Source organism: Drosophila ficusphila, unplaced genomic scaffold, assembly GCF_018152265.1.
Source record: "Drosophila ficusphila isolate 14025-0441.05 unplaced genomic scaffold, ASM1815226v1 contig_198, whole genome shotgun sequence".
Lineage (NCBI taxonomy): Eukaryota > Metazoa > Arthropoda > Insecta > Diptera > Drosophilidae > Drosophila > Drosophila ficusphila.
The window spans coordinates 14,611,039-14,635,575 of NW_025064092.1; the positions used below are offsets into that span (position 1 = coordinate 14,611,039).

Genomic DNA, 24,537 nt, shown 5'->3' on the forward strand with positions numbered 1-24,537 from the left:
TACATATATTAATAACAGCAGGCACCGAACAAAAAATTATGTGAAAATAAAGAGAATAATTTGAATGAACCCCGAAAGGAACGGGGGACGTGGCGGGGGATAATTGAAGCTGCCAGCTGGGCCGTGAAAATTAAAGGCGGAAAGAAATTGGGAGAGAGTAAGTTAAACAATTATTGGAATTACGTCCAATACATGTATTTAAATTTAATTGCTGGCGAAGGAAGTGAAATGCAAAACAGGGCCAAGGAAGCGTTCATATTCGGAAAGTAAATCCATATGAAATATTATACGCTCAAATGGTTAAATTCAAAACAACCGAAGCCTTCAAATAATTTCGGGGGCACTGGGGAACCGACCCGTTGACAGTTGCTGCTCGACATTAGTTATTTTATTTTTAAATTCAGAGCGGGCGAGTGGCTTACCTGCTAGTGGAACAATAGGGTGAGGTGCCGCCAAGTCACCATCTCCATCTATATGTCTCTACTATCACCCTATACGAATTATTCCTAAAAAAATTTGCCTTCAATTGCAAAGCCGGTAAAACTCTAATCGCTTTTAATAGTTGGTATTCTTCATTCCATTAAAGGGCGATTGAATTGATGTCTTTTTGGTCCCGTTTTGAATTGTTTTTAATTCTGATCTCTGAATCGGTACCCAATGTTCTAAATAAAACTCTTCTTCGTTATACCTAACCGAGCAGTTAACCCATTTAAAATGGCTTAAATGTCTAGACCGAAATAATTATTTTCTGTGTTCGCCTTTTCTTCCTAAAGTTTAACTTTTTGTAAAGTATAAAGTATACATTTTTGAACCGATTTCGAACAGCACATGTACATAGGTGAAATTACTATATGTGATTCGAATTGAAGCTGCAACCAGGGGTTGGTTTTCCGTAAACAATTCACAAAAATACATTCCAGCTCCATGCACTTTTCTTTTGCTTAGCCTCTTTCCGCTTTTGATGGCGCTGCGAATGTTACGCATACGACACGTGGAACTCTGAGAAGCTCGTTTTATTAGGGTTAAACAGAAGCCAACGCCATCTCGGATGGCCATTTGAAGTACACACCCAAGATAAGGGCAATCCGAGATGGGAAAATAAAAATGCCGAGAAAAGCAGAACGCGGAACTAAGCAGCAGCGCAATAGGTGAGCCCTGGATGAAAGGAATGATAATAAACACAAAACCATTAAAACGGAAAAGACGAACACAAAAGAGTTGAGGAATTTGATATAATTCGCTGCAAGGGAAACGAAAAGTAAAACACAGAAGAACGAAAGTGAGGAAGCCTGCTTCAGAAAGTAATCCCAGATATCAGAAGGTTTCTCCAAACTCTTATTTAAAATGTATAACCAAGCAGGACTTATTTCTTTAGGCCTCTAACAGACCTTATAAATAAAATGTTCTGGAAAAAGCTTTTTAGCAGGACAGCAAACCCAAAGCTTTGCAAGCGAGTCACAATTTCCGCTAAGCTTTTAACCTTATTGAACTTGTATGGGAAATTTGTGCTTTTCACCGAGCTTTAAAAGCTTACAAGTGAAAAACATACTTAACTTAATTTTGGTTGCTAAGGTCAGGATTTAAATCTTATATTGAAATTTTATCGTTGCATAAGCATTTTTAAACTTCTGCTTCTTGGAGTTTTCAAATATTTACAATATAAATATTGAGATAAAAACAATGATTTCAAGAAAAGCCTATGCATTGTTTACATTTTATAAATTTAAGGCCACCTATTAAATTAACCATCTGAAAAGTGATCGCTTTTCTTATGTAACTCCGGAGGGCGTGACGTTGCATCCGCCCACCAAGCGCCGTTCCAAGTGCATCGTGCAACTGCAGGAGGCAACTCAAATGTGAAATGAGATATGAAAGGCGCGTGCAATTTGTTTGTCGGCCAGGCACGCCCACCGCCCACCGCCCAAAAGCCGTTCTGCGGCAGAACCGTGGGCGTGGCAATTGTTTTTGTATTCACACGCTCAGCAGGCGGTTTGAAAATCTCATACGAAACCGGAGCTCAAATGGCAAGGGATTAAAAAACATAGAGCAAAGCAAAATTGCAGAAAAAAATTAAAAAAAAAGTTATAAATGAAATATTTATTTATTTGTGATTGAAATTTAAATTAAATCAGTGTTTCAAAAAATGGCTGTAAGATATTTGAAATGCCCGCCACTGACACTGTTTAATATACGCTTTTATTTTGGCTAATAAAAATGTATATTAAAATAAAAATAAGAATGTCTAATATCAGGTTGTCAAAAAAGTCTTGCGGTATTTTTATTGAATAGCAAAAAATACATTAAAATATACGTTTTTCCGACAATTATTCGACTTACCCGTAAAATCTATTTAGCAAAGATATACAAATGTATGTACAGATATGCGTATATATTCCCAGATCCCTAGAACAATGTCCACGCCCCCACCCCGCCTATCTCCAAAGGCGACCCCCTGAGGCTCTTGCCTGTTTATTAATTTCTCTTATTTGCTCTGCCCCATTTTTTTATATTTATCTTGTCTTGAATTAGTTTTTAATTATTTTTTTAATTCCCGGCTCCACCTGCTTCCTAAGTACAACTCGATAACGATAGAAAATTATCAATAAAACAAGTGACGGGCGGCGTCTTCGACGGATTACTCTCGCAGGATAATTGCAATCCGAGCCGTGGCCAATCCTTCTAGAGGGGACTTTCGCCCGCCTCCTTTGTGTACTTTTATTGGGCCGAAAGAAATTTTAAACATTCAGGTTGTCCCCACTTACGCTGAACCACAGAGAAGACACTAGAGATATTGCTGTCAAAAGTCTCTCTAGCTGTAATTTATTTCTCTTTTCCAAGATATATCAACACAGACTAAATTTATATTTGCTTACCAACCGTTATATTTAAAACAAAACAAGTTAAAATTGTTTTAAAAAACCCAAGCCTAGTTGTCCAGTGCTTAGTGAAGACTTCAACCACCTGAGTTCGCCGTTGTCGCTGCATTTGCTCTTCTGTCGACGTCGCTTCCAACGTCACTGCCGCCCCGCCCATCACTTGACCTCATATTGTTTGTTTTTGTTATCAGGGCTAGCCAATATCCGAAATCCCAATTTTAAGTGAATATGCAAAACAGAAAACATGCGTAAATGAGTTTTAGTTTTCAAGTGCAATGCGCAACAACAAAAAAAGAATCAAAATGCCGCGACGTCGGCGACGCGGTTGTGATAAGAATTCACGCCGAAAGAGGGTTGATTTAAATCAAAAGAGCGCGCAGCCTTCTGCGCAAAATAAAAATTCGAAATTTCCGCTCTCTCGACCAACGGTAATCGTTAATAGTTATTAGTGTACAAAATAGAACATTTAAATCTAGCCATAAACTCATTCTTGGCTGATAAAATTTTTAATGCTTGCCAACTTTTTTCTGGGCATATTTGTTTCTCTTATATATCGCGCACTGCATGTAGTACTATAGTCGTTTTACGATCGCACCGAATTTAAATTAGTCTAGAAATTCTGTAGCAGTTTATAGTTTACAAAAATTGGGTTTTTTTAAATTTTGCTCTAGTATTCTAAAAAAAAAGTAAAGTTATAAATTCTACAAATTTTGTTTTGCCCTGCGGACTTATTATGACACAGCTTCTTTTATCCTATATTATTCTATTAAAAGGCACTATTTTGAGTGTATGTTTAATTTAGGCACTGAGCAAAATAAACGTAATAATTTTCTGCGCGCACGCGTCCACCATGTTCTTCTTCGTTTTCTCGCTCACTCATTCTCTCGCTCTCTCTTTTGCTCTCCACTCTGTCGCGGTCGGCGTCGCTGCCCCCCATTTCGCCGCTGCTTTTTCTCTGCCTTTTGGGGCAGTGTTGTGCGGTCGCTGCAGCAGAGACATCACATCGCATATCGCATTCGCAATTTCGTGTGTGTGTGTGTGTGTGTGTGGATGCGTGTGTGTGTGTGCGCGCGCCGCCTTAAAAATAATAAAACAACAAAGCAGCCATAATCATAATAATAATAAACCGTAAATATGCGTACGAATCGTAAATGCTAATTATTCGGTGAACAAAAAAGGTGCCCGTGTTTTTTGTTTTTGTGCTTAAACTTTTTTCAAGTGCTTTTCGCACGTGTGTGCAAAACAACAACAAAACGCAAGGAGAGCGAAGGAGAAGCTGTAAATTACATAAAAGAAGCAGCAGAAATAAAGATAACAGATAAGAGAGTGAAAGATAAGCTACAAAAAATGCATCAAAATTCTAAAAGGTATTATGAAAGCTTGTGCAATATAAAACACAAAAACCGAACAAAGGGCGGCATTAAATATTATATATGCACAAAAAAAGCTTAAAAAGAAGTTGGGAAAACTCCATTAAATAACAACACAAAGAAAACTATTAATTTAAAAAAAGTCTTCTAACAAAAATTTTAAGACCAAAATAATTGCCAAAGTTGCTAATACAACAAACAATACAAAGTTTTAATAATAATGCAATACATCAAAATACTTTAATAAAAACAATACAGAAAATGTTATAAACAAGGACAATAAAAGAGCCATAGATTTAGGTGTAGGACAATATTAAAAAATAAATAAATGAAATGCAAAAAAGCAGATCAATCATCAAGGTTAATGTTTAAAATAAATTTTTAAATAATAACGAAATGTATTTTTAAACGCAAAAAACGAAACAAAAAAAGACATGATAAAAATGTGTTATTTTCGCAAAACGATTTTACAAAGTAAAAAGTAATAAAAATTAACATCGCCACAAAACAACTTGACTTAAAGATAAGAAAAACCAATACATAGCCAAAAACCAAACAACAAAAATTAAAGTATTTCAAATATTTAAAATAAAGTTAATATTAAAAAAAAACAAAACAAATCTCCAAAGCCTGATATCTCTTTTGGACAACTCTACAAACACGGAAAACCTTAAAGAGTGATTTAAAACCGAACATTTTTTTTTAAATTGAACAAATTCTAGAATGCCGTCGCCGCAAGTTCGTCGCAGCGCCGTGACTGCGTGATTGTGTGCGTGCGCACAAGTACCTATGCGTATGTACGTGTGAGCTTCTGAACTGGCGGCCAAAAGTGACGACGACGCCGACGTCGCCGTTGCAGCGCGACCAACGCCACCGGCAGCAGCAACCACAGCAAACGAAAATTCTACAACAGCCACTGCAACATACAAATCCCGAAATCTCATAAAACCCACTGGCAAAGTGAAAAAAAAGAAAAAGTGGAAGCAAATCTCCTTCGTCGATGATCAGCAGCGTTTGAAGCAAGCAGCGACGTCGGCGGAGCGCAAGCGCTCCACCAGCAGCGCACCGCCCGCCCTCGAGAGTCCCGGCCCCTGTCTGTGGCGCATTCTGCTGCAGAAGAACACCAACACCGACAACACAACAAGTGGCGCTGCAACTTCAGCAGGTGCAGCAGCAGCAGCATCGGCAGCGACAGGACGTCGGAAGTCGTCGGCGACATCGATAATCACAGCGGCAGCAGGAGCCGCAGGCTGGAGCTCCAGCAGCTGTGCAGCGACCGCCAGTGGGGAGCAGAGCTCGAGCGGTACGCTTACGGGCAGCGGCGGCAGCAGCGGCTGTAGCGGTAATACCTCGACGTCGACGTGGTGCGGCAGCATCAACTTCCTAGTGTATATGGTGTGCTCGTTTTGTTGCTGCTGCTACAATTTCCGCAATTCGCCATCTAGGTGAGAGGGCCGGGCTTATCAATAAGTAATCGAGAATCAAGCGATTTTGCTCAAAAAGCAGGATCGATGCTAATTTCTAGGAAGAGTTTGCTTACATGTGTAGTTATCAAAATAGTCCCAATATTCCGACGCTGGGTATCGACTCCATTGTAGGTCGATTGACCATTACCTTTGCAGCTATATCATTGGGTGTGCTTATTGCTCCATCCCCATTCACCGTTTTTCTCCAACAAATTTAATAATCAGGTTGTTAGAATTCTAATCAGAAAAACTCTTCCAACGAATTGTTTCATTTGTTGAGTAAGGCATGACCTCTCATGCAAAGCGAAGCATATCTAACCGCAACAAAAAAGTAAAAACTCCCATCAAAATCTCAGGCAATTTCCACAGATCGCGATCATATACATATATATTTACGATAAATAAGAATTATCAGATTTTTATGAGTACAGAAGCCTTGTATAAAAATTAAAAAAAGGATAATCATTTAAAAAAGAATTAATCAATAATAATCATCATTAGATTTTTTTTTAATTTAAAGATATATCTTAAGTGTTTTTCGTATTAATGTTACGTAGAAGTGGATATATTTAAACACTTACGAGGAAATATAGAAAATCACACCATTTACCTCAATGCTGCCACTCCTTTTCTTTTCTATTTCCCGCCCATTTTCGGTTTACTCACTAAATTAATTATTACTTTGCTATCCTGATGTGCAGTGCAACTGTCGTCGCACATGAAGAAAATTACGAAAAAGTTGAGCTGTGCGCTCAGGTGTCTCTGCTGCGACGAAAGCAGCGACGACGCCAGCTGAAAGAAAAGCGTCGTTATTTTGTACTTCTTCTTTTTGTATGTGAGGCAATTTTTAGGCGCATAATAGAATGCTACAAGGTCAAATTTCAAGGTTGCATACCCCACTTAAAACAAAAGCTAATTTTGTTCAGTTTGCCACTACTTTACTGTGTCGTCATATGTTTGATTAGTACTTAACGATTGAGGAAAACAAGTTTTCTTTTTCGATTTAAGAATGATTCAAAAAAATTTGGGAACCACATACCTGAGTTTTCAAACATCATCAATTATTTGAAATTAATTATGATTAATTTTTAACTGCTTATTTACTATTGTATCTTTTTTCTCTTTACAGGTAAGTCTTTTCTGAGTATCATCTACATCGGACAACATCAATAAACTTATTTGCATTAGCAACTAAAAACAGAGCAACGTAAGCTAAACAACACTTTTTCAAACGACGATTGCGCATACGCCGAGTGGTACGCGAAATTTTAAGCGCTGCGCATAATTAATTATGGGAAATAGTGTTAGCTATAGTAATATGGGCTTTTTTTCCAAAGATTCGACATTTTGTATGTCCTTGGGCATTTTTTAGTTTTCGGCTTCTTCCATTATTTGAACTCTATATATTTGGATTAAACCTATTTGTATTTGTTGGGGGCCGGTCTTTCTTATTCTTGTGTTTTTCTCTGATAAGAGCGTGGCTGATAGGGCTTCACAAAGTCGGCACGCTTTGTAGAATTCAACAATAGCCCCTTAGAAAAGAAAATAAATTCGAAGCTATTGTCGTTTCATTTTTTTATCACAGGTTATAAATGACTAAGGAGAAGCAGCCGATTAGGAAAAATACAGTAAAACTTATTGTGATACGATTTAGATGTTAAACAATGTACATATATGCGTGTTTTTTTTAAACTTTTGAGAGGTTTTTTTTAACACCGCCAAAAATGTCCCCGTAAAAACTACTGGTCAGTTAATGAATTTAAAAATGTTCATTGTTTTTCGATATAGCATTATGCCATTTAACGTTTTGTAAGATAACCAAACTACATGTGTGACAGTAAAAGTATGTATAGAAATTACTATTAAATTCTAGACACCAGAAAAAGGTTCATTTATTAAGCTAGAAAGTATGGCACCAAATTTATGGGTACATAAATCATAACTGAGTACTTACACGTGTATGCAGATTGAACATGTGTTTGACCTTTATGTGTTCTATCGCCAGACTTTTTTCACATTCTAATTGTTTCTGGACTTTCTTTTTTAATCCTTTTACTTGTGCAAGAAGTTAAAAAAAAGAAAAACATAATTTTAAAAAAAGGAGCGTCGACGCTTTGTCTGCTCGCTTTTCTTGTAATTGGATTTCCGCCGTTGGCAGAAGAGAGAGGGCGATATATAAAGATGGAGGGAGAGGTTGGTACTGTGGGAGTGAGATGCAAGAAAACGGCAGCTGTTTGATGATGAATCTCAAGTCGCTGTCCCATTACAACTTTCAATTTCAATTGCTTCTATTCGCCCTCTCTTTCCCGCATTAGGCCGAGAACCTCCGCTCTCACGAATGGCGCTTATGTTAGTCTACACCGCAAAAAATACCTTCCAAATGAAATAAAAAAAAATTAATCAATATTTTTGTTTTTGGTAAAGCTAATCTGAGCCTATAAGGATATATAATTTATTTCCTTCAAAGCCTTTTCCAAGCATTTCTCTCAGTGCAATCGGACCTTCTCGCTCGCTCTCGTCGCTTGTTACGCTTGCTCGCCTTCGCCTCAATTCGAATTCGTTTTTCGCCTCGCTTCTCTTCGTTTTCACCGACTGCGACACCGACGCAGACTGTCGGATTTCGATTTCGTTTTCGTTTTCGCTTCCATCGTTTTCGTCGTTTTCATCGTCTCCGTCATATAACAACGTTCGCTGCTCCGCACACACACAATTTGCGTTTAAAAATTCCGAAATCTAATAATGGAAATCGCGAGTATCAGACACAACTTGGGAAAGTCTTAAAATCGCGCAAAGGCCTCGAATTAATCGTGAAAGAAACCAAAATAAAACAAAACGGCGAAATCAAAGTGTGTGCATAACATTAAGGCGAACAAGAAAAAGCCTGGTGAGAAAGGAAGAGGAGGTGCAAGGGGTTGGGAAAAGAGAGGAAAAGCAAAATTGCAAAAGGCGAAAACAAGTGGAACAGACAAATAAACAAAACAGAGAAGAAGGAGGGACAAAGCGTAACAAAGAGAGAGGGAGAGAGAGGTAGAGAAAAACTAAAATAGAGATGCAGAATGCAGTGCACAAGAATCAAAAACAAAACTAAATTAATTACAAAAAGTACACATTTTGACAAATGAAAACCAATAATAATAAAACAAAAATAAATGTTAAATTAAAATGAGGAACGGCAATTTTTAACTTAACGCAACGCTAATTTTATAATGAAGTAGTCCAAAAATAAAAATGGGTTAAGTATTTACAATAAAAGGAAACTGATAGAGGGAAAATTAAAAGTAAATAAAAATAATTTGCTTGCAAATTTTATTGTTTTCTTTAACTTACAAGCACTCAGCTTAAAAGTTAAAACAACCAAATGCATAATCAAAAAAAAAAAACCTTTTACGCCAGAGGTTTGAGCTGAAGCTAACGTCGACGTCGACTTCGGCAGAGCAGCGACTGAAATCAGCGCAACAACCATAAACTGAAAGAAATATTTCACTTTTCTCTTTGAGACCACCCAAACATGATGTAATGTTCAGAATTTATTTTTTAATTTGCGTTCTTTGTATGTGTACTTGATAATCAGTTTTTAAAATGATTGTAAATTTAAAATAATTTATAATTTTTTCCGCAAACCGAAAAATAATTTTTTTCAACATCATAGTTCTTTTTTTAAAATTTTTTTTCTTGGTGCTTGTCTTCCTTTATTTTTATGCTTATTGTTTTTCAAATTTTAGCAAATTTCAAAGCCTAGGGGTGGCGGTTAAAATAGTAGTCCAATATAGTTAAAAAAAATTACGTTCCGTTTTGCTCAGGCTTTCTATAAAATTTAGCTTAAAACTTGAACTTATCTGTGCTTGCTTTTCCCTCTTGATTTTTTTTTATTTCAACTAATTTGATATAATCTTCTTCCTGCGTTTCTACTCTCCTGCGCACTCAGACGAAAACGAGAACGAAAATCAAATTGAATCAAATTAAATTTTCAGCTCTCGTTTTCAACTGAATGGGATCCTTCAGACTGCCTACCCATCTTTCCCATGGCCCTATTCCCATATATTTTGCCGGGGACGTTGCCGCTTTTCACTGCGGAAAGTTGAACTTCATCGCGTTAATTCCTGAAATGTTATTTACCACGGGTCCAGCTTTTGGGTCCTTACCGGTTCCTAGCTTTAAAAGCCCCCGCCCCCAACATTAATTTTATTTATTTGTGAGGCAAAATTCTATTTGCTGCTTGGCCGGCGCAAATCAAAATCAAAGCGCAAATTGTAAGCAAACGGAGGGCGGATCCGTAGTTGAAATTGTTCCTTGCATCAAGTTCAACAAGCTTTCGTCAAATCAAAACTTTCTATCTTCATAAAATAAATTTGATTAAATGGGAAATTTCTATTAAGGTGCAGACACGTTTAAAACCCCGCATTGAACGTCATTTGGTTGAAACGTTGAACAATATTTTGCCCCGTCACACACAGAGTGAGCAAAATTTGCAGATGAACTTCCAGTCACGTATCGGCTATTAATAAACAGCCCGAATAACAGTCGGAATTCCTTCTCGCAGCTTCGATGATCGTGATTATTATTATGGATATTTTAATGACCACGACCATGCTCTCCCTTGCCACTCTTATGCATTTTCCATTGTTCAATAGAACCGATGCACCTATCCACAGGTATAATGGTACCATGCACCTATCGATGTCTACAAATAGCAGCAATATTAGCTGAGTGCATTTTTATAACACCGATTGTAGGTGGCCGACTGCACTGTAAAAACCTTCAATCTGATTGGTTCCAGTTTACCTTCTCGTATTTGCCATATATTCGTGTCCGCTACTGTGGCAGGCACCACAACACAGCATGGCTGCTCCACCGAAAGGGCCAAGTTCAAGTGATCGGCTTGGATCAGATCCGATCCGTTTTATTCTTGGCTTTTATGGCTGACTGTGCCGGCTTGTTGTTCCTTTAGCTGTAGCTGTAGCTGTGACTTACCATTAACATTTTAATAATGATTTACAGCCGCGAGTACTCTTCAGATTTATGGCTAATATGTGGCGCTGCGATTGTTTTGGTAGCTCCGAGTTTTTGGCTGCTCGAGAGGTTAAATAACGCTATCTCGCTCTAGCCATAAATCATTCTGAAGAGTGCTCAGTGGGTTAAGAAAAAACTGAAAGAAAACGAAGGGAAGGGTGTGAGTTTCTTTCGTCACTAGCTGATAAGGCATTATCTAATTGATAGCAAATTGCTGACTGATGTTAACGATTGAGTGTCGCTCGTTGTTGAATATTTATTTGATTGATTAATTGATTGATTGCTGGATGCACTCAGCTGTGATTGACAAATCCCCACATACTTTTTTTGTCTTGCCAGTTTTGCACGGAGAGAAAATATATTTTATAAAATTTTCTCTAATATGTGTGATTTCTATGCCGTATATTATTAGATTCTCTTTTCAACGTGAATCTTAATTTATTTAAGAGTTTGAAAAAAAAACCCTGGTCGCCTTCGTTTCTCTTTTGTTTTTGTTTTGTGTTTGCTAAGAACTAAAAATGTATATTTAACTTATTTATTACCATAAAATCCCTTCAAATGTTTATTAATAAATACAATCGTTTCATGGTTTTACTGACCCACCCAGAACTCGACTCAATAAAAAGCTTCCAATTAGCCGCGCTGATCGGCTGCCGTTTTATAATCCTATCCGAGTTAATTGCCTGATCTTTACGGCTGGATGACCGATCATTTTTGCCATATATCGATGGCGCAATATATAATAACTCGTATAGCCGTATAGCGTGACGCGATGTAATTTCGCGGACGCCAAGGTGAGTTTTAACTTTTTGACGCAACTGTACCATCCTGGGGGACCATTAATCTGTTTAAGAGCATCAACTGTCACTGTGGCCTGCTGTATTTGGTCTTTTCGACTGGGTGGGAAAGGAAAACACATTTCCATTTGCTGTTCCCTTCGTTTTCTTGTTTTCTTTGGCCCTTCTGCTCTTGTGTTTGAGCCAAAGTTGTTTGGCAAAACTTTGACACAGCTGCCAAAGAAAAGAAGTTCCCCGTTCGCTCTCCGCCACTCGCTTCTCTCTTCCTGGGTCAGGAAGTATTTTAAAATTGCATAAAGTCGCTTTTAGAGCAAAGATTTCAATTAAAGATGTTTCCCCTCTCTTTTGGGGAATCGAAGTAGCGCTTGAAATTCTATTCACATGTGGTCTGTGGATATTGTGGTACTGGGATAAATCTAAAACTGCAAAATATTTCCCATAAATGTTTAAACCCAACAAAGATAACCCATAACTATGTCGTGTGAACTTATTGAAAATCGGAAATTGTTGACTTTGTCCTGGTTCAGCCATCCCCCATCGAGTGGGGACGTAGGCGGACTGAGGACAGAAAAATAGAAAAGGCAAGAGATCTAAGTAAATATAAACGTGAACTGCCTTGCAATAAAGTTGATTTAATGACCGAATACGTGAGCTGACTTACCAAATGGTTATATGGTTAAGGGCGGGGGCGGGGCCATTAATGGCGGCAAAGCGAATTAGTCGAAATAAAAAGTAAACTATTATATGAAGTGGTTAAATGTTGCATTCTTTGATAAAAAAGAAAAAAAAGAAGACAGCAAACAACGGTTGTCCACACACAACCGAATTATTTAATAGAATCCACGTCCTAAAAGGAGGCAAACTTCAGCCGTGGCGCACTTAAAAGTTTTTATTGCATCCATTTGCTTGCGGCAGAATGGCTAAATATGAATATGAAGACATCAAAAACTGATTAAATCGAAGTAGAAAAGCTTAAAACTTGAGAGATACTTGAAGTTTGGAAAAAAATTAAAACTGGAGCAGAGCAAGGTTTTGGATAAATAAAAGTAAATTTAACCTTGTAATCTGTGTTGTTTTTTAAATCAACTAGAGCTTAGTTAAAAATGTATTTAAAAAAAACAACTGTTTTGTCAATGTAATAATGTAATAATGTTAAAATATAGCAATTTTATAGAAAAATCGTCAGCTTCAATATTGTTTAGCCCTTATGCATTTTGCTCGACATTTGTGATGACTGCAAAGGTAAATAAGCTTTGGTTCGCCACGGAAGATTGTTTTTTTGTTAACGCTAGTTTTTGTAATGTTTAGAAGCGGTTTAGAACGAGTTCTGTGTACTGGAAGAAAAGATTTCAGCTTGAGCAAATACAAAACACATACAGTTCAAGTAGAGGTGTGAGTATTAAAGGGACTTTTGAGGGCTAGAAGCCCTAAATTGTGCGGTTGTCCTTCCGGTTTTGGGCTCTTGATTAGGCGATGCTTCAGAAAACAAACTTCCCCGAAAAGCCATCCCCTCGCTAATTTCCACTGATCTACCCTTCATATGGAAATGAAACCCTAGCTTCTTTGTATGTCGAAAACTTTTTTTGGCCTAAATTGTTCTTAGCGTTTATTTATTCAAGTGAGGGCCTACACAAGATACATATATTGTGTTTGACGTTTCATAATTTAACTTTATCTTATCGGGAAGCGGAGGGATATTCAAAAAACAACACTTGACATTCAGTTCATTTTAAAGTTTTTTAGTGAGAAAATATTTTGCGTTGGCCTCTTCTTTTTAGGGGTTCCCTTGCTTTGTTCCGTCCTAACCGGCTTTTCTTTTTATTCTGCTCGAGACATTCTTCGTTTATTCTCAAGAGAGTTTTTTGAGATGAGAGACTCGAGCGCTTTTGTTGCTGTTTTTTTCTCCTTCAACTGAATGTTTTTTTGTTTTTGCGCATTTTTGTTAATGAGTTGTTGGAGGGCTGAGAGAAAAGGTAGAGGAAGTGGATGAGGACTGACTTTTTGTAAATCACTTTGGAATGCTCTTCCAGCTTTAGTGTTAGAAACATCATTTTCCAGTATCACTTAGTCCAAAATTCAATTTATTTAAAAATGTTTTATTAGTTTCTTGTAAATCTGTCTGTACTTTGTCTGTCCTTTTTAAATTATTATTATTTATCTTTGCTGAATTTTACTTTGGTAGAGCTATGCCTCAACTTTCCACAGTACATTGACAGCTAGAAAACTTATGTAAGAAAGGGCACATAAGAACCAGTTCTTCAGATGGTGCTTTTGCAAGGGGCTAAAGGAGAATAAAAGGAAACAGGACAAAAAAGCAACGCCAACACTTAATGTTGCATACTTTTCGAGGTCCTTGCTCTAGTAACGTTTCCGTTCATTCTACTTTTACACTTGCTTTCATTTTGTGCGCTTACACGGATACACACCGACAGCCACAAGCACGCACAAAGAAAACACGTCTTTAGCGCTTTGAAGCCTACCTTAACTTTTGCTATCCCCATAGGAAGAACGAATTTATCAGATACCAACTAATTGTAAAACTGGACTTGCTTATTTGTGTGTAAAATTTTCAACTTTATTGCATTTTGTACTAAATTTACATCCTCTTTGGATACGCACAAAACAATATGTGTGTAATTAGCACTTCACCTTTCTGCGTTTTCTTTCTTTTCGCTTTCTTTCTTCGCTTTCCCCTTTAAGAACTTTTGACACCTGCTACACTTGACTTCTTTGTTGTATTGTTTTAATTCCACTTGACTCTGGGGGTTTTCTGTGCTTTCCGCACTTGCAACGTTTTTCTTTGCCTCTCCCGTTTGTGGACGCCAAAAACTATGCTACGGTCTTAGTTCTATGCATTTGTTGTTTCTTCGCTTGTATTTTATTTTGTATATAGCTGAAAGAATCGCGACTAGCTCTTGAGTTGAACCTTCGGGGCCTCAACCTCTCCCCTTGTTCAGGGGTCTTGGCAGCTTTTTTGTCTGTTGTAAAGGCACTAAGCTAAATCCAAACATTCCCCTTTCTCTGTCATCTTTCATGCCCACATCGTAGGAAGGAATTCCCCTTTATGACAGTCCGGCTTCAACAAGAAGTATATATCAAAATACCTTAATGTCACCACAGTTGTCTGCGGTTTCTTTCGCTTATTCCTTTTATTATCGCTTTCTTTTACAGTTCATACGCCTGTCAAACTGTCTCCTTTGCTTTCTTTGCGTATTCGAACAATATTATTTGTATTATAATATAAACTCTTAAAACTCTCTCCCGTGGGAGCTGTTCAATAGCGTCCTCCGGCCGGTTCCGACTTGTATACTTTTCCTTCATTTTTCTTCATTTTCCCTTTAAGAACCTGCGCTTGCGTGAGCTACATGAACTACTACTACAAGAACTCACAACTAGTAAAAATAACTAAGAGACTAGCTTACACAGAAAGAGACAGATCGAATCAGATGGCGATGCTGATCAAGAATACATATTTTTTGGGGATAAAATATCCTTTTGGGATTTTACCTACTTATCTGAGAGAATGCCTCATCCCCTCGACTTACAGTCATCATATCATTCTGCCGTGCTGCTCGCCGGGCATTTTCGATTTGCATTCATTGCGGCATTATCATTTTCGTTGCAATCAACATGCTATAAAAAGCCTTAGGCAGAAAGGGCAGGGAAATGTTGTGTAATGGCCTTTATTGTGTCTGTCCCACTTTGATGCCTTCCTTGTTGTCTTCAATTTTAATAAATGCTCGTCGCTTGCACAAATCATAACAAGCTCGCTTTTAAACATATTGCAGCACTTTTGCCACACAGTGTTTTCGGCATAACGATCAATTAAGAGGTTTAAGCCGCATTTTGTCATGCGTGTGCTTTGAGTGTGTGAATACCTGGCGGGTTAATTATGCCTGAAGGCAAAAGGCAATTGGCTCGGCTTAAATTTCTTCTCCCACCCTAAGCCGACTGCTTTGCTCGCATTTTCCAACAAGCTCGTCGGCTTCGTCGCTTTTTTAACATTTAATTTTATTTAATTTATGCACACTGACAATCACTTCCATCTTGTGGCTGGTCGACCCATCGCAGTTTACCGCACACCAAATACGTACACCACCCATCCACTTGGGTATGTGATCCACCCAAAAGCAACTCAACCACACAACACCACCCACTCGGGCCCAGTGGGTAAGTGTATTAAATGATTATCAACTAATTAAGTTGCCTGGAACAGCGGGATAATAAAAAGCCAAAACGTTCTTAATTTTGTTGCATAATACCGTAGTACGGAAATTGCTTTTCGGGGAAATCAAATCAGAATGGAGAGCAAAATATGGAGTGAAGTATTAAAAAAACCTTTGCCATACTCTCTGCTAAGTTTCCCAAGTAAAGTACTACACATACGAGGTGATACTTGCCAATTCAAAGGAAACAAATACAAAGGAATTCTCCGCTCTCGATTCTCTCAGATTACTTTGATTACTTTGTGTAATTCCTGTTGATGTACAAAGGAAAATATGTGTTGTATTGCATGCGATTACTCAGAAGACACAAATTTCCGTATTATTTCGCAAGATAAAGGATACTTTTTTTTTTTTTTTGTATCAGAAAGCTGAGTTTTGTTTGTCGACACCAAGTCTTACTCTCAGCCCTTTCAGCCAACGGCTGTAACTGCTTGCAGTTTATAACGCCTCACAAGTGCTACCAATGTGCTCGCACCCACACCGGCACACAGACACACAGACCCGCTCACACAGACACATTGACGCACACAGGAAAGAGCTTTGAGGCTTCGAGGATGCCTTGAGTGCTCATGCATTTTTGTTGGCCTGGGATTAGTGCAAACACACATTCAGACGCCAGACAGACAACGCATCCAAATTCACGGATACACACACGGCACAAGTACACAGTTCAAAAGTTGGCACTCGGATACACACACGGCCAGTCGGCTGTGGCCGTAGCTACAGGCATAATCGCTGCTTATTGGCAGCTGCTGCCTGCCATCGCCAAGCGATAAAGATGAAAACGCTGATGGCGCAACTGTGCGAAAGAGACGGTCAGTGAGCGGGAGAGCGAGGGCTCCTTCCGAACACAGCCATGTGAGAAAGTTCCATCTCATAAAGGAGTTGTTTAAGTTAAAGGTTGTCCTTGGGCTTATTGGCAAACCGCCTTTTCAGCTGTCTAGGATTAATAAAACTCGCTAATTTCCCAAAAAGGCTTCATTATTCTGATGGATAGTGCTTTTTTAAGTGTTCTACTTTTGTTCTGCATAGTATTTGACGGCCCCCGTTAATATCCTTTTTGTATTTTCAAAGTGTTCTTCATTACGATAAAAAGCAAGCAACTCTTTTGCCGCTTGATAAAATTAAAGCGAACTTCGCACACAAAAGCGCACACTCACACACTCACACACACACACACCCACACACCTTTCTGTTCAAGACTCCTTCCGTTCTGTGTGTACCCTTCAGAACCCCGGCTTTCTACCCGAAGCATACTTTTAGGCAGCGTTTTCACTGTCACATTTAATTGAGTTTCCCTCGGCTGACGCTAAAAGCAATGTCATTGCGGCACCCCTGCGCCAGATGGACATTTTTAAGATGCTTTAGCTGTGGCGCTTCTGTTCCAGCTTCCAGCTCCCTCTTCTCCAATCTACTTCCCTCACTGTTCTCGTTGGCACCGTTTAATTGTCAAAAGGCTTTGCTTTTACCAGAGGTGTGACCAAAAGTGGGGGACATTTTCTGGGAATAAATCAATTTTTATGATTTCTCCTCTGTATTGCAAAGTGGGGAACTTAGATGAATCATATGAAAATAATTCTAATCACCTTTACCCCGACAATTCATTTTAAGAATTTTCAGTCACACCAGTCAGAACAGAAATCCTTGCTGGTGTTTCTGCTTGAAATCTTAGTGTTTGGCAGCAAATCCGAAATTAAATCTTTGAGGCTGGGAGGTTTCCCATGCACATTAAGTGCACGCCGTGGTGCCAAACTGTTTTTCCCAAACCGATTCAAACGAACGAAGATTTTTCTAACAATTTTTTTATGTTTTGTATGATATATTCGACCTTTTTTTTGCAATTAAATTTGAAATTCAAGACACGTTAACTCTATATCCAAAAGATCATGCTTGTATGACAAAAAAATACGATGTTATTTTCGATCGTTCCCATGGCAGCTATATGGTAGCCTGGAATGGGATGTCTCCTTTACCGCGTTGCAAACTTCTGACTGAAATTGTGATACCCTCTGCAAGGGTATAAAACTGTTTTGCATTAAGCGGAGGTTGAGAGTTTTATTATTCGGAGGGGCGGCATTATTTATGACCTCACTGGCAGCGAATATTGGGGCTGATGATAATGACGGTTGCGATGGTGATTATGGTTACGCAGCGCTAATGATGTTGTTAATAAAAAGCACTCCACACACTTCAAGTAGTTTGAGCTAAAATTTAAGTGATGGATGTCGGTTTATGCGGGTCAAGTGCGGGCTGAGGGTCTGTTTAGCTTTTAAGCTATATTATTATAATACAGTTCAGGGGCCATTATTATAAGTGGGTTTTTTTTGTTCTGGGACCTTTATCGTAGACTTTATTTAAAATCGAGTTGTTTGACCTTTTGATATTGAAAATCCAACAATCAACTAATTCACTACAATTAAATAAAAATTGTATCTAGTATTTAAGAGCCAGTTATTGGCTTCTGATTCTGAGCTGCAGCTTTGGTTGGTTTTATGCTCCCTTTTACCAAATCCTTCGGATTCGTTTCTGTTTTGTCTGTCGGCGCCGGGCAGTCTGAAAGTTTTTCTCGTTGTCTGACGGGGTTCGTGTTCCGATTTCGTTTTTGGGCAGAAGTTTCATTAATGAAACACTGTGTCAACACTCCTAGTAGAAGCCTGGTGCAAGGTGCCAAGGGGGCGGTTCACACAAGTACATTGTATGAATGTTGTGCAAACAATGAAGTGATTTGTTGCTACTAAAATTTACACCTGAAAGGTGAGACAACCACGATAGCTTGAGGGTGGATGAATAATAAGCAAAAGAGAAATGCTTCTTACCCACACCAAAAAACACGCACTCTCTTTCACAGCTGCGATCAGGATATTAGAAATTCTGAGGAGTGAAGTGAGAGTTTAAAGTTGATTCAATACATTTCAACGTGTTTATCGCGATATTTCTCCAATTTAAGGACTAAGAAACTAACAATTTATTTCACTGGTTTTATGGTTATGTAGAACTTTTAGGCTTTATTTTTGTATTCGAGATAGGCAGAGTTTTTTACCTATTAGTAGTATTCGTTTCTGTTGACAACAGCTGTGTAAGTGCGTCCCAGCGGAAGTGGATTCGGCTGGAAAACAAGTTAGGAAAAGCAATATAGAGCCGCAGAAAATATTAAAAGGAAATACTTGTGTGTGCGGGGGCCCAGCACTGTGTGTGTGCGTCCGTGTGTGAGCAGGCGCAGTCGCTGTGAAGGTAGCAAAGAGGGACCCAGGCGTTTCTCCACAGAGTGTCTGATGCTCGCTTAAAGAGAGTCGGAGACCGAGATACAAAGAGAGAGGGAGAAAGTGACTCAGAGGGTGGGAGGGATAGAGAAAGCGAGGGAGAGAAACAGAAAGATAAAGAGAGAGAGAGGACGGAGATGGCGCTCCATGTTTCCAACTTCTTAAGCAGCACTTGGAGCCATAGGCAGCGACACAGTACAGTGGGCGATGGGGGAAGAGAACTCAAAGACATCGCAGCCACCCAGGGTGACGCAAGGCTTTACAATAGCAATAGCACCTGTACCTACAAGCAAAAGCGATTTTTTTTAAACTTGGCGTTAAAGTTCTTAGCTCATTATCTTGTTTTGCTCCAACATATTTCTCAAGTAAAGCATACTGGGCCTAATTCACTTTAGACTCCACTATTCTTTTCCTCTTCCTTCGTCCACTAATGGATTGTTCTCCTTGTCTCGCTTTTTTAGTTTTAACCTTTCGCCATTTCCTTTGCCATGCATTTTAACAGTTAAGGAGCAGCTGAAAAAGTAGAAGCAGCTTCATCATGTTCTGGCCCTATTAAAATTTTTACGCTTCCTGTCCTCGTTGCCTTATGTTAACTTTAATAAAACGCAGTCCAGTTGTTCAAATTTCACTTTTAACTATCTATTGGGTTGGCAAGAAAGTCATGTCGTTTTTTTTCAATATTTTCAAAGATGATTTATTTATATCAGGACTTATAATTAATCAATTATGTATTGGCCGTTTTGTTCGACCACTAATGACCATCTCTCGGGCAGCTGCATAATTCCGCGCTCGAAGAACTTTTGGTCTTTTCCAGCAAAGAATCGAGACAAGTGGTTTTCGACAGCCTCATCTGAATCAAAGTTTTTACCATTCAAAGAGTTTTGAAGAGAGCGAAACAAATGGTAATCTGAAGGTGCTACAGCCATGGACAGATAAATAGCACAAATGTAAAATCAAATGTTTTCTTCAATTTATTTTGTTATTAAGCGAGCTTTCTCTGGATTATTTGAGGTCTTATATATTCCGTACTTTTGCTTATCAAATTGTGCCAAACAAAATTTTATTACATTTTGTCATTGCTTTTTTATTATGGTTTGAACACATCAGCTTCCATTTGATGTGGTCACTTAAATAGCACACATTGGTCTTACACGTATTTTTCAAAGGGTAAAAATTTAATACTAATTTTTTTTTGTTATATTTATTAAAGATGAGCCTTAATTGAACTATTTTCGTGAAAAAATTAGCCGCGTTATACATTGTACTCTCAAAAAAGGACATTTAGTAATGAACTTAGTGAATCCGGCAAAACCGTTGCTGAAATTGCAGAAATTTAAAAATTATCTGCAAAAATTGTTATTATTGTCAACAAAATAGAAAGGCAGAGTAACTATTATACGATTAAAAACCAAATTCGGAAAAATTTTCTTGAGAAACGATCGAACACACCGAATGACTCACAGTGCGGGAGACAAAACTTGATCCTATTTTAAATTTTTGTCAAATTGGACATGATTCTACCACAGAATATAACCTCAATGTGTCCAGAGAACTGGTTTCAAGAAGAATAAACGAAGTTTCACTTTTTTAACGCATTGGAAAAAAAACGCCATACTTGACAAAGCCCCACATCGAAAAAATCTAAACTTTTGCTATGGCGCACAGGAACGAGTCAATGAGTTTATGGAGGAATGAACTTGGAACCGATGAAATTAGTATAAATAGGGTAGAACTTGATGGAAAAACCATTATTAGTCGCCCTAAAGTCCAATTCCTGAACCACAGATGTACTACCAAAACCATCAAACATGCAGAAGGAAAAATGATGGTTTGGGTTGCGTTTTCCTGACCTGGCTTTGACCCAATAGTCTCATCCAATGGCTTAATGGGTCGATTACAGAACTTGGATATCCTGCCGAAGGAAATTGAGCTATTGGTTATTTAAAATATGCCGGTATAAGGGACTTTTATGCAATTTAACGACTCAAAGGACACTGCTGGAGTCGTTAAAAAATGGCTGTAGGACGAAAAAATTGATATTTTGGATTGGCCGAACCAAAAATTGAATCAGAATACCATATTAAGCGTCTGCATCACAGAAAAATTTTGAATTAGTAATGAGAAATTTTAAAATTTGGATGCATTTTGTGCAGGAATCCAAGAAGTTTCAAAATCTATCTGCAAGGACTCTTGTCGAAAGCTGGTGGGAAGGATAAGCCAAAGGTGTGAAGCGGTAGAGCTTTACGAAGGATTCAACACCAACTAAAGACGAAAAGGACATCCGGTTTAAAAAAAGAAAATTTTTCAAAATGTTGTGCTATTTATGTGTCCATGCGATTTGGAGGCTCTTCGACAAAAAAAGCTATAAACTTTGTTCTATCGTCAAATAATTTACTATTTTTTAGTTATTACAGAGTTTACTTAATAAACTATGGAATCACTATATCCTTTATCCCGATAGGCTGCGTTTTCGATAACATATTGGACATTACTCCTCTTTGACTGATTTGTGCTATTTATCTGTCCATGGCTGTAAGTCCGGACTATAAGGTGGATGTGGTAGCACTTCCCAATTCAGCTCCGTTAATTTTTGCCGAGTGACCAAAGATGTGTGGGGCCTAGCGTTGTCATGGTGAAAGACTATACCTTTGCGATTAGCTAGTGCCGGCTCCTTTTCTTTAATTTTTTCCGCCAAATTGAATAGCTGGCGACAGTACACATCTGAATTGATGGTTTCATTCCGTCCCAGCAGCTCAAAGTGCACTACACCCTTCCAATTCCACCAAACAGACAGCATAACTTTCCTCTGATGGATATCGGCCTTTGGTGTGGCTTGGGCTGGCTCATCTTTCTTGCTCCATGATCTTTTTCGTTGGACATTATTGTAAACAACCCACTTTTCGTCGCCAGTAATGATCCGCTTCAAAAAAGGATCGTTTTTAATCCGTTGCAGCAGAGAATAGCAGATGTTGATACGCTTACTAAGGTGAATTTTCTTTAAGTTATGCGGAACCCAAACATCGAGCTTGCTTACGTAGCCAAGTTTCTTCAAATGGTTTTCAACCGTTGTATGCGACACACTGAGCTTCTCTGACATCTCCCGCGTTGAATAACGCCGGTTTTCATCCAGCAAAGCCTGAATTTGTTCGTCAAAAACGGCCGATGGTCGATCAGAACGTGGGGCGTCTTTAACTCCAAAATCTCCAAGCCTGAATTTGGCAAACCAGCGCTGACATTGGTGATCACTCATGGCATCTTTACCATACACTTTGCACAATTTTTCGCGAGCTTTGACAGCTTTTTTTCCTTTTTGGAAGTAAAAAAGCAAAATATGCCGAAAATGCTCACTTTGGTCCTCCATGTTTAATTTGCTATAGCTTCCACAAATGTTATCGAATAATTACCAAATTTTCGTCGATAGTATGTATCTAAGACAATAAGCTTTAAAACGATACTAAAAAGTGTGACCCTGGTGCTCGATTAGTCGTAAATAAATTAGATTAAAAACGATTACTAAAAAAACGACATTACTTTCTTGCCAACCCAATAGAAGTTATCAGTTATTCGCACCAAAGATTTTTTAGTTGTATATTTTAGAAATTGACAGCACAAATCGTGGTTTTTCTTTTCGGAAAACCTGCGTATTCTTTCTCACGTCATCTCGGTCCTGGGGTTCGCCTCTCGGTATCGCCGATTCATTGTTAAATCATATCAATTATGACTGAACTAAAAATTAGCTTGTTTAGGTCAACAGCTGGGGCGTGCAAGATGATGGAGGAAAGTGTGGGGAGAATCATCAGTTGGGTAAGCCGCACAGGCAAAAACAAAAGCTCCTCTGAGGGTCCTTAATGCCCTTGTTGTTGCTCTTATCCTGTGCTCTCTGCACAGCTCCCATACAGAACAGGCATCTTTGTTGTCTTTCCAAATAGGGGAAAAAGAACGCCATCAGCAATAAGCCACTCAAGTAACCAAAGGAAAAGTTGCATGTGGATGTGCTATAATTGTGCAATGATTATAATATTATTATTGAGCTGCCATCAAAATTGTGCAAAAAAAATGTATTCACAAAACTTGATATCAAAATCCTTGTATGCTGAAGGTGCGTTAAACAAAAACGAACAAGTGTTTGCAGTGATTTTTTCAGCTAGTAACGAATTCTGTTAAATCAGGTCCCTTCAAATTAAATTTGTGTTTAACTACGAATCTTTTAAAAAGTTCATAAAATATCCATTTACAACAGTATTAGCTAAAGCAGCAGTAAAGTTATCCAGCTGATTTTCCCATTTTCCTCTGCCACGTGTCCGGTAACTGCAGTCCATCTTTAAACCCGACCTCCTCCTGTCAACTTCTCCCTTTCTCTCTCTCTTATTGCAAAATAGAAAACTTTAACGAAACCGCCATCAAAACTAAAATTACGAACCAGTGAAGACAATTAATCGATAAAAAGTGAACCGAAATACCAAAACGACTAATCAAAATGCCGAAGGATGTGCTCGAGATTTTCTAGAGAAAGTGCGATTTTCTAGAGAACGCGGGCAGGGTTGTGCTCCAAAATGATAGCCACGCTGTTCATCATATTCGCATTCATACGGGCCTTTCCCTGGAGTCGAAAGCGCGGCCGGCCTGCTTTGGCCCTGACTTTGATGCCGGAGGGCAAGAGCCACCGCAGTGACCCGGAAGAGAAGAGGGAGAACAACAACCAGACGAGGCCCTCGATCTCCTTGGGAAATGACGAAGGCCTGGCGCCCAGGTCTCGCCGAAAGTCCTCCAAGTTCCACGAGGTCACCTTCAGCGGCAGTGTAGGCGGGGGTGAGAGCGACGGCGGCGAGGTCACCAACGGCAGCGGAGTCCAGGAGCTGAGTCCCAACAAGCGCCACTCGCTCAGCACCACCAGCAACTCCAGCTCGGCCCCCTACAGACACCTGAGTGGGAGCAGCCGGTCCAGGGGCTCTCGGGGAGACGCCCACGACTACTTTCAACTGCAGCAGCAGTCGTCGTCGCAGTCGAACGGCTTCCGGGGAGGCCGCGGACTGGGCCAAAGGAGCGACACCATGGCCACCGAGGCGGAGGTCGAGGACTTCGAGGTGGACCCCACGGACGAGGACGACGAGGACGACAGACACGACCGGGAGACCGAGGAGTTCTACAGCAACATCCAGGATGCAGCGGGCACAGGGTCTTCGAGTCGGAGGAAGAGATCCTCGCTGTTCTCCAGATCAGACAGCTCCGCCACCACTACTTCCTCGAGCGGCGGAGGAACCTTCACCGGCGGCAAAAGGAGATCAGCCGCCTCCATTCTCTCCTCGTCGGTGTGCTCGGATCTAGTGACCAGCGACCGGAGGAGCTCCACAGCCACAGAGTACAGCGTCAAGTCGATAGGTGCAACGCAGCGCAGATCGAGCGGACGGATCCGCAGATATGTATCCCGGATGACGATCGCTGGGGTCAGGAGACGCACCACGGGCAGGTAAAGGGAACCTGGGAGCCAAGAGGTTAGGGGGGTACCTTAGTCAATTTTAATCCGATTTGAGA

The 24,537-nt window shown here is 39.3% G+C and overlaps 1 protein-coding gene across 5 annotated transcripts in view; it reads left to right on the forward strand.

Moving 5' to 3' along the window:
• The window catches only part of LOC108097108 (cAMP-specific 3',5'-cyclic phosphodiesterase), a 107,115-nt gene that overhangs the window by 63,965 nt on the left and 18,613 nt on the right, over positions 1 to 24,537 (forward strand). The window contains exons 1-2 of one of the 5 annotated variants that reach the window (XM_017199182.2): positions 8,105 to 8,596; positions 23,385 to 24,472. The exons of 3 other annotated variants lie outside the window; for them this stretch is intronic. In XM_017199182.2, coding sequence (XP_017054671.1) covers positions 23,559 to 24,472 — 914 coding nt within the window. In that variant the 5' untranslated portion in view covers positions 8,105 to 8,596; positions 23,385 to 23,558. Of the gene's footprint in view, positions 1 to 8,104; positions 8,597 to 23,384; positions 24,473 to 24,537 lie in introns of those variants that run through there. One more of the 5 variants, XM_017199183.2, reaches the window with a different exon arrangement.